The sequence below is a fragment of the Echinops telfairi genome, unplaced genomic scaffold (genome assembly GCF_000313985.2).
Source record: "Echinops telfairi isolate 266 unplaced genomic scaffold, ASM31398v2 ScPeMD7_443;HRSCAF=831, whole genome shotgun sequence".
NCBI classification, from domain to species: Eukaryota; Metazoa; Chordata; class Mammalia; order Afrosoricida; family Tenrecidae; genus Echinops; species Echinops telfairi.
In genome coordinates this window covers 6,791,807-6,802,180 of record NW_022104341.1, presented here as the reverse complement: position 1 = coordinate 6,802,180, position 10,374 = coordinate 6,791,807, and the positions used below count along the sequence as shown (strand labels likewise).

The 10,374-nt window shown below is 55.3% G+C and overlaps 1 protein-coding gene and 1 non-coding gene across 4 annotated transcripts; both read left to right on the top strand.

The window, feature by feature from the left end:
- The first annotated feature begins 906 nt into the window (after positions 1–906).
- On the top strand, positions 907–9,389 carry GPR61 (G protein-coupled receptor 61). Of its 3 annotated transcripts, XR_006680216.1 has the most exons (4): positions 907–978; positions 1,826–2,167; positions 4,865–7,055; positions 7,839–9,389. XR_006680216.1 is itself a non-coding variant. In XM_045291990.1 (3 exons), exon 3 carries the CDS (start codon positions 5,453–5,455, stop codon positions 6,806–6,808), a length of 1,356 nt encoding a protein of 451 aa, XP_045147925.1. In that variant the 5' UTR covers positions 907–978; positions 1,826–2,167; positions 4,865–5,452; the 3' UTR covers positions 6,809–9,389. The 3 variants fall into 3 exon arrangements, 1 of the variants encoding a protein (XP_045147925.1); XM_045291990.1 differs by having other exon boundaries at positions 4,865–9,389; XR_006680217.1 differs by lacking the exons at positions 907–978; positions 1,826–2,167 and adding an exon at positions 2,191–2,244.
- On the top strand, positions 2,898–3,060 carry LOC115870253. Its single transcript, XR_004046622.1, has one exon. It is a non-coding gene; the product is annotated as a U1 spliceosomal RNA (small nuclear RNA).
- Positions 9,390–10,374: the final 985 nt, after the last annotated feature.

The following is a 10,374-nucleotide window of genomic DNA, read 5'->3' as shown; positions in this document are numbered from 1 at the left end:
ATGATGCCTTACACCTGATCCCTTCAACACCTCGTGGTTGCATAGGCTGGTGTGCTTCTTCCATGTGGGCTTTGTTGCTTCTGAGCTTGAGGGCCATGCTCTCTTGCTCTGTCCACTCACAAATCCAAACCCACCTGTGCCTTCCTGGGGAACTGGCCTTTTCTGCCTTTAGGTGGTGCCAGAGTGGTGGGGCGGCCACGGCGGAGTGGTGGTGGTGGTGCTAGATCCCTCTATTTCCTCCAGTGCCCACAAGTAGCCCTGCCATCCAATGAAGTGATAAAAATGACGATGTGCTTGGTATGGGAGGCAGGTGCAGGGTGAAGACAAGTCCTGTAGCTTGCTTTTGAATTCAGCTGCCATTCCTACCCGTGTCCTCTGTAGACACGCAGGAGCCGTCATGGGGCATCCCTGGAACCGCAGCCCCTGCCAGGCTGAGCCCTGTGGCCCCGTGGGTTCTGCTCAGAGCACCCTGGTTCAGCACAGATTTAAGGAGCCGCCAAGGGATTCTCCTTCCTCTGTCCTCTGAACAGAGAAGAGCACTGGGGCTAGAGAGGAGAAGTGAATTGCCCAAGATCCCCTGGCTAGGACGTGCCAACGCCAGATCTTAAACCTGGATTTTCTAAGGCCAAGTGTTTGATTTACTGCGTCAACCTGACCGGGAGGGCCTCTCCGCCCACAATCACCTGGACTCCCTGGGCTCTTGAGATGCGGCTGGAACAACCTGAGGAAAGTGAGGGAGGCTGTGGCCAGCCCTGGTGTCTTGCCTGGGCCATGGGCACCTGTTCCCTGCTCCAGGAGTGGCTCCAAAGGGATGGGAGGGAAGCAGGAGGCCATTAGGACCCAGAAGCTGTGGAAGCATCCTGCCCTGCCGCCTGCCTCTCAGTGCTCACTGCAGTGGTTAAGGCTTCAGCAGCCTTGGAGAAGCATCAGCTGAGAGCAGCTATCACATGGGAGCCAGTCGGGAGCTGCTCAGCAAAGGTAGGAGTTGCCGACTAGGCCAGGAATGGGGGCCAGACCCCAGGCCTGGTGGGGAGGGCTCAGGTGCCCTACAGATGCTCTGCACCCCAAAGACCAGCCCACCACACCTTATGGCGGGCAGCTTTGTCAGGGGATGGGCTCCCAGGTATTCTGAAGGCAGTACTGGGGTGTAGGCAGCTCCGAAGCCTGGAGATGGGGGAGGTGATCTGCCGGCAGGTGTCTCCATCTCCTGCAAACAGAAGAGGACAGGAGACAGGGCTCTCCATCCATCTTGCTCTGTGTCATCGAGATGGGTCCCCCACGCCCTAGGAATAGGTCCTTCGGCAGCCAGGCCGGTGGGTGGGCACCTCTGCTAGGGAGGGGTGTTAGAGCAGAGCTCCCTGGGAAGGCATCATCTGCAGCTCGGGAGAAGCAAGCTCCTGCCAAGCTCCTGTCCGAGGGAAAAGCCAGCCTGGGGCTCATGGGATGGGTGCTGTGTATTCGAATCCCCTCTACCCCTCTGTGGCCTTGGGCTGGGCACTCTTCTAGGGCTCAGGCCATCCTGTACCCTGAAACCAGGATGCCTGTAACTTGGCCATGTCCCTGCAGGAGGCCCGGATGTCGGCCCTATGGTGGCCAACCCTGCCAAGTGATTGAGGGGGCCTGGGGTGGGAGGGGGAAGCCATCAGGGACTGGAGGTGGGGCGGGACAGCAGCATCTATTGGGTTAGAAGACTTGGTGACAGGAGCTCGGTGGGGAGGAGGCTCCCCGGGTTTCCCCCTCAGACACCGGTACCCCCCCCTCCCCCGCCCTCCCCTCTGTCCGAGAGGAGTGCTGAGGCCCCGGCTATTCTCCTTCTTTCTGCCAGGAGGTCAGTTGGAATCCTGGACTTGAGGCGTCAGTGTGGAGGGAGAGGCCAGGCTGCGGGGGCCGTGGCGGCGAGACCTGTCCGGTGCCTTCCTGCCGAGGCTCCATCATGGCTGCGCGGGCCCTCGCCACCGCCACGTGGAAGCCCCGTCTGCTCCCCACGGGTGGGGACCCAGCGAGGGGCCTGCTGCATCGGCCTCTTTGATGTCCATCCAGACATGGTGGCCCTTTCTCTTCCCTTTGAGCTGGGCATTGCTGGTGACAACAGCTACCAGGCCTCCCTCCTTCCGGGCTCCACTTACAGTGGAAGAGACGGCGGAGACCTCAGCGTGGGGACACCGGGGTGAGGAAGTCTCCTGGGATAGTTCTTTCTGCCATTGGTCCTTGTCAACTGTTTGAAGAGGCGCGGAGGCACCCACGGTGGGCCTCGTTCTTCCTCTTCTCTGCAGACCCTGGGGCTCAGTGGCCATATTAACTGTGGCATGGGCCTTCTCCTGTTCCCGGAGAAGGGAGCATCTGTAGGCAGCCGTCCTAGTATCAGGGCTGAGCTTACCCTTTCCGGAAGAGAGTCCACTGGCTGGCACACAGATGAGTGGCCAAGCCTTTCTGGAGTGTGTTCTGGAGTCAGGATTCAATGGATCACCTGGGGTTCCAGTCCACTCACAAGATAGCATTGAGCCCTGATGGTGTGCACAGCAGACTAGGAGCCAGATTAGCGTGACAGCCCCTGGGCTGTCCATCCTACCAGGGGTGACTGCAAGGATGGAGGAGAGGGGCCCATCTGCCCCACGCATCCTCTTCATTGCAGTCCAAGGAAGGATGGGTTTTTATGCAGCATCACCACCATTCTTCTCCAGCTCAGGAGAGCAGGGTCATCAGATGTTATCATACGTAGAACCCTGGGGGTATTCCCGTCCAGCACCTCCCCCCTCCTCCCCACCATGTTACAGATGGGGAAATGGCGGCCCAGGGAACCTGAGACTTGCTTAGAGAAAGGCCTCCACTGTGCACACCTTAGCACACCTTAGCACATTGCACTTGGGGAGGCTGGACTATTAGAACAGAGTAGGGGAATACTTACCTGGCAGGGGAGATACCATGATCACGAAGGTGGTTTTCCCAGGGCGAGGCTCACCCATTGCACTCCAGGTGTGCTGACTCCTGCGATTTCCCCAAATGTGGGAAACTCGACTGCATAATTTGTGGTAGTGGGGGACTGGTTCACGCTAACCCCTAAAAAAAAAAAAGAAAAAGAACAGAGCAGGGGAATGGGAAAATATTTTACGTTACATTGGGTAACCTATTTCAACGACTGTATTTTCCCACACAAGTAGGGAGCACACACACGTAATATGCACGCACAGGAGACAGGTGTGGTGGGAGTGAGGTGGGGTGCACAGATCAAGAACCACATAATACCCTCCCAGCTTAGGAGAAACGAGGGATGCTGACAGCAGACCTCCTCGCTCACAATTCCTTGCCATCGTCTTTCCTGTTCCCTGCTCATCCACTGGCGAGATGGCAGGCATCTGCCCACTCTCACTTGTCCGTGCCCTCGCCCTCTTACCTTGGTGCCTGCTCCCCCTCTCCTTGCCGTGGGGCGGTGGCAGCACCAGGATGGCTCCCTGCTCGGGCCCTCTCCAGGAGCTAGCAAACGGGGCAGAGCTCCTCCGAGGTCAGAGCGCGCTGAGAGGGGCCACGGGGGCATGGTGGCCTGCAGAAGTGGGTGGACACAGGCAGTTGTGAGGTGGCTTTTTTACCTTCTGGCATCAGGACAGTGGAGGCTGGACGAATCCAGCTGGACCCTTTGTTCTCACTGCCCCCTGGAAGGCGCTTTGGTGGCATCGTGGTTATGCATTGGGCTGCTATCCACAAGGTCATCAGTTCAAAGCCACTAGCCACTCTGTAGGAGAAAGGCAAGGCTATCTATGCTTGTAAAGAACTGCAGTCTTGGGAACCTACAGGAGCAGTTCTAGCCTGTCCTATGGGGTCAGTATGACTCAATGGTTGCGAATTAAAAAATGTGTTTAGTCCTTCTTAACATGTTCCAGTGCAAAGTGGCTGCCCTTCGTGCTTGGAATGGGTTGGGGGTGAGGGGGAGGAGCCTAAAGCACAGTCCTTCCTGTTTTCAGATGATCTCTTCCCAGGGGTACCACTAGAGCCAGGAGTGACAGTTTTAAGTGATGGCTGAAACTCAGTAACATTTACTTAGTGTCTGTTGCGCTCCCCGCCCCCTAAAAAACAAACAAACAAAAAACAACCATGCTGGAGGGCACCTTCGTGCCCCGCATGGCACAGGGGACGAGAACTGGACCCGGAACCTGGCTGTCTGAGTGTGTGCTCAGATCCTGCCGTTAGCTAGCTGTGTGGCCTTGGGTAAGTTACCTAACCTCGCTAGGCCTGTTTTCATCACCTGTGAGGAGAGCTCACCGCCATCGACGTGGTGCCGACGCACCACGTCCATCCCTATAGGGCAGGGTAGAACCGCTCCTGTGGGTTTCCAAGAATGTCACTCCACAGGAGCAGAAAGCCCCGTCTTCCTCCTACAGAGCAGCCGCTGCTTAGGGCCACAGTGAGCTGGCATTGGCTCAGTGGCAGTGTGTTTGGATCGGCCAGTATGATATCTGTCCCACAGGGTTGCTCTGGGAATACTAATCTGTATGGAGTGTTTAGAGCCAGGCCTGGCATGTACGTAGCAAGCACCGTACACACAGTACTCAAAAACAAAACCACCCCAATAAAGCAAACACTGCCCTCCAGTCTGTCAACTCGAAATGACCCTCCAGGGCAGGGTGCAACTGCTCCTGTGGGTTTCCGAGCCTAGCTCTCTACAGGAGTAGGAAAGCCACCTTTTGCTCCAGAGGAGTGGCTGGTGGGTTTGAACTGCTGGCCTTATAGTTAGCAGCCCAGCGTGTAACCCACTTCACCACCAGGGCCCCATATACAGTACTACTCCTTAGAATCACTATGTTTTTGACTGCCTCTTCCAGGATTCTCCAAACACACTTGTGAAGTCGGCCCTGTTCCATTCATTTTACAGGTCCCTTTGTCAAGGAGCTGCAGCCTCGAAGCCGCACAATCCGTCAGCCCCAGTCCTGGGACTGGAGACCAAACCGTGAGCTCCTTGGCCTCCTGGGCAGAAAGCCGCTGCCCTCCTGAAGCACCAGACCTCAGGAAATCACACGAACCATCTCCACGCTCGGAGCACGCAAGAGAAGCCCGGGGAAGGGAGAGGCGGGACTGAGGACCCAGGATCACTGTCTTGGAAGGGGAGGCAGGCGTAGAGGACGGATGAAGAGAAGTGGAAGGGAAGAAGTCCGAGACCACGCAGGAGGTGGTGCTCTTAGGGAGCGGGGCTCCCTCGGCTGCCCCCTTGGGGACACCTGGGCTGCCTCGGACGGAAAGGGAATATGAGCTCGTGAGCCCGTCGCCGCCTAGCCTGGCGCAGTGTCCCCGGAAGAGCTCAGCCAGCAAGGCTGGCCACCCGAACAGGCCAGAGAGGCTCAGGCCAGAGGTGCCCCCCACGCACTTGGAAGCCTGGGCCAGGGCTGGCCATCCCAGGGTTGCTGGACTAGGATGGGGGATGGGCCTGTGACCGGAGGTGCCCTGGGTGTCCTCTCTTGGCCCCATGGAGTCCTCACCCATTCCCCAGTCATCCGGGAACTCCTCCAATTTGGGGAGGGCCCCTCAGACCCCAGGCCCCTCAACTGCCAGTGGGGTCCCAGACGTGGGGCTGCGGGACGTGGCTTCGGAATCTGTGGCCCTCTGCTTCATGCTCCTGCTGGATCTGACGGCCGTGGCTGGCAACGCCGCCGTGATGGCTGTTATTGCTAAGACGCCAGCCCTCCGGAAATTCGTCTTCGTCTTCCACCTCTGCCTGGTGGACCTCCTGGCGGCCCTGACCCTCATGCCCCTAGCCATGCTCTCCAGCTCTGCCCTCTTTGACCAGGACCTCTTCGGGGAGGTCGCCTGCCGCCTCTACTTGTTTCTGAGCATCTGCTTTGTCAGCCTGGCCATTCTCTCCGTGTCCGCCATCAATGTGGAGCGCTACTATTACGTGGTCCACCCCATGCGCTACGAGGTGCGCATGACGTTGGGCCTGGTGGCCTCTGTGCTGGTGGGGGTGTGGGTGAAGGCCCTGGCCATGGCTTCGGTGCCAGTGCTGGGCAGAGTGTCCTGGGAGGAGGCCGCCCCCAGCATTCCCCCCGGCTGCTCGCTCCAGTGGAGCCGCAGTGCCTACTGCCAGCTCTTTGTGGTGGTCTTCGCCGTCCTCTACTTCCTCTTGCCCCTGCTGCTCATCCTGGTGGTCTACTGCAGCATGTTCCGGGTGGCCCGCGTGGCGGCCATGCAGCACGGGCCCTTGCCCACGTGGATGGAGACCCCCCGGCAACGCTCAGAGTCTCTCAGCAGCCGTTCCACCATGGTCACCAGCTTGGGTGCTCCCCAGACCACCCCGCACCGGACGTTTGGGGGAGGGAAGGCAGCCGTGATCCTCCTGGCCGTGGGGGGGCAGTTCCTGCTCTGCTGGCTGCCCTACTTCTCCTTCCACCTCTACGTTGCCCTGAGCGCCCAGCCCATTTCAGCAGGACAGGTGGAGAGTGTGGTCACCTGGATCGGCTACTTCTGCTTCACGTCCAACCCTTTCTTCTATGGATGTCTCAACCGACAGATCCGCGGGGAGCTAAGCAAGCAGTTTGTCTGCTTCTTCAAGCCAGCTCCTGAGGAGGAATTGAGGCTGCCCAGCCGGGAAGGCTCAATTGAGGAGAACTTCCTGCAGTTCCTTCAGGGGACAGGCTGTGCCGTGGAGTCCTGGGTTTCCCGACCCCTACCCAGCCCCAAGCAGGAGCCGCCTGCAGTGGACTTCCGAATTCCAGGCCAGATAGCGGAGGAGACCTCGGAACTCCTGGAACAGCAACTCACCAGTGACATCACCATGTCAGACGGCTGCCTCCATCCTGCCCCCTCGGCCCAGCTGGAATCATGATGGGCACTTGGCGGGCCACGGGGCTTGGGCTGGTTCTGGCATCAAGGACCACCTTGTGGAATCACCTTTTCCCAGCTGGGGCTGGGGTTTCTGCATACAGCTTTTGCTTAGCATTTCCTGGGTCAAGAAGAAGAGCCAGCCGGCTGGCCGGAGGTGTGACATCATGGCCTTGGACTTGGCTGCATCCTTGACTCCTGGGGTAGTAAACCTGGGTATGAGACGGTGATGAGAGGAAAGGGTCACAAAGGTGAGGGGAAGCCTCTTCACCAGTAAGCTTGCTCACAGGAGCTGGAGCATCCGGGGCAGCAGGCTACGTTTGGGTTGTGTGGGGGGGCCCCCCCCCCGCTCTGGATGTTTTATTTTGCGGTATAATTGTCCAGGGTAGTCACTGCGTCCAAGCAAGTCACAGAAAACCACCTGTCTTCTCCTCGCCTCACTAGGTTTCAACCCCACACCGTGGCTGTCGCGCAGATTCCGACTCTGAGAGACTCCGCAGGGCAGAGCAGAACTGCTCCATAGGGTCTCCGGGTTGGATCCTTATGGGAGGGCGGGCTTCGCCTTTCCCACGTGGAGCAGCTGGTGGTTCAAACTGCCGGCCTTCCCGGCGAGCAGCCAAGCCCTTAACCCCTGCGCCACTGAGGTCCTCCTGGTTGGGTTGAAAAGGATCGCGAAGGGCCAGCCAAGTGTTTCCATTGGAGTTGACAGGGCCTTTTCTTCTAACAGATTCCCCTCAGGTGAGGGGAATGAGCTTCCTGCCACAGTTTTCTGGGCTTGGCCTGAGGAAAGGGAAGCAGCAGTCAGGGCACGTGGCAGAGAAGACAGGAAGGCTGCCTGCGGCTGCCCCTCCACCTTTAGGGGCAGCCCCGCTGCCCTGCTGTCTCTCCTGCATGTGGGATCCATGACAGGATGGACTTCCTGGCCTCTCAGGATGAAGGACTGGAAAGATTGGGAGTGGGATAGCTGAGGGTGGGGGTACAGAGAGTCCAGGTCACCACCCTGATCAATAATATTGATCATCTTTTCCTTCCAGGACTGGCCTCCCCGATCTCTCTCCTCATGGCAGTGACCCACCTCCAGCCCCCTGGACAATCGGGTGCAAGAGACTAAGGTTGGGCATGGGGAAGGGCGGGGTCTCCATGGTCTGCTAAATGCCTCTCTACTCCCATTCATCGTTCTCAAAATTAGCATCACTGACAAAGACACACATCTCTCTCCTCCCTGCAGCCCTGGGTGGGAGGGAAGGCACAGGAGTTGCCCGGCGGATGGAGATGGGAAGAACCTTGTTCTTTGGTATTGATGGCCAGTGTGCTGACCAACCACATTTCCAAGGGAGGAGGAATAGTTTCAGACTCGACAGGGTATCCACCTGGGACTCCCTGTCTGCCCCATTTCCCTTAACAGAATCAGGTGATTCACAGGGGTCACGGTAGGACCAGGAAGTGGCGAGGTCTGTATTTGAACAAACGCGTGGCTCCTTGAGCATCAAAGGGGTACATGGGCTGGTGGGAATGGGCTCACTTCTCCTGAGCAGCCAATAAATAATTTTATTATAAAAAGCGATAGTGATATCAACATTGACTTCGTCAGTGCAAGCCAGTGCACACTCGTTGAACACCCACCATTCTCTGGGGCCCACACAAAGCATGTGGGGTCACTGCTTCCAAGCCGTTCAGTCTAATTTGATCAGATACTTTATATTTTTATAGAGCACTTACAGCTGACAAACACCATAGAGAAATAATCTGAGCAGTACCCTAGAGAGGAGATCCATGGTTACAACGCGAGAGTTCGGTTTCCTGCAGCTATAGATCCACCTGAAGACTTCTTGACAATTGTGGAAATGGTAGTGATGGTGGTGGGGATGTAAAAGAAAACTTTACTGGAAATAAAAAAGATTTATGAAATGAAATTGGGCAGACATAGCTTTCCCCATTCACCTAGAACCATTGCCAGGTTTCTATTTTCCAGTTATTGCTATTTCCAGTTATTGCTCCAGCCTAGTGCCTATTACACTGAGAAAATACATTTTTTAAGTAGTATATACAGTGGGTTCGTGATTGAATAACATGTTTGTATGGCCCTCTCTCCTCTAACAAAATCCTACAGAGGAATCTAATTCCTAGCTAAGGGGAAAACCTCAGAACACCACTGGCCAGCTAGTAGATCCTAAATACTGCCAGCAGGTGGCAGTATGAGTTCAATTAAACTCGTGTGTGTGTGTGTGTGTGTGTGTGTGTGTGTGTGTGTGTGTGAGTTCAATTGAAGTCGTTTGTGTGTGTGTGTGTGTAATTAAACGTTGCCTGGCAGCCATTTTATTAATTTATTTTTGCCCTTTCCTTTGCCTTTACCCTGTAGTCTTTCACATATATCAAAGGAGGAAGTTTTAAGAGCAAAGCTCTTTCTAATTCAGGTGGAAATTTCTCGACACTGTGATCGCTTTGGGAGTTTATTAAGAGTTTGGCATTAACGGGCTCATTGCCATTTATTTTTCCTTTAGTGGATCATGAAGAAAATAAAAGTTTCTCTCCTACTCTGCTGAAAATGTCCTCAACCTTTTCTGCTATGGCCACCTTTTACTTTTCTGGGCACCAGGATGGCTTGAAAAGTTTTGATATGCAATTTTAGTTCATCAAACTCTTCCTGAAATCCCCAGCCCTAAAAATCCACAAGGAGGGGCAGGCAACCATTCCGTCATTTACTCCACCCCCTCCCACATGCTGGTGATGTTGGGGGTGACCTTCCATCTTAAGATGAACTTCCACCTCTCTCAAGTCAGGTCTCCTCAGGCCCCCACACATAGGGACATAGTAGAAAAGGCAAACTTGGAGTTGATAGATCTGCTTACTGTGTGAGTGTGGGCAAGCTGCTTCCTTTCTCTGAGCCTACTTCCTCATCTGTAAAAATGGGGATGTTACCTACCTCACAGGGTTGTGAGGATTTCAAGAGATGGCCCGCACCTGGCAAATAGGTACTCAATAAATACTGGTTTCTCTCCTCCCTTGCCTCTTGCCCTTTTTCCCCAGAAAGTCAGATGTGTGGTCATCCCAACAGTCATACAAACTCTGATGAATTGGCAGTGATAAGAATTTTGGTGGGTTAGGTTAATGTGGCTTTGAGAAATTGCTCATTAATCATCATCACCACATAGACTTTGGTTGAGTACTTTCAATCTTAAGAGTCATTCTATTAGAGAATTCGTTTTTAATTACAAGGAAAGTTTGGGGGGGCCACAAAACATTCCTCTCCCTGGCAGGCAAGCTGAGGGTGCTTGTGGGGCATTGGGCAGTGAACAGAAGTCGGGCTGCTTTCATCTCGTACCCAGTGAAAGAGACGAAAGGTCTCTGAATGAAGAGACAAGACGTCTGCGCTTTTCAGAGATGTTCAGGTGGCATTAGATCTGAAAGGCAAACCTTACTAGAATGTCCCTATTTTTGTGGTTCACAGCAAATTAAGGGCACTCATAAGGAGCACTAGTTTGTTTTTTGGGGAGACTGAGGTTTAATAAACAGAAATGCCGTGTCTAACCTAAGACGATCAATAAACTCTAAAACTGTCTTGTATTCGAG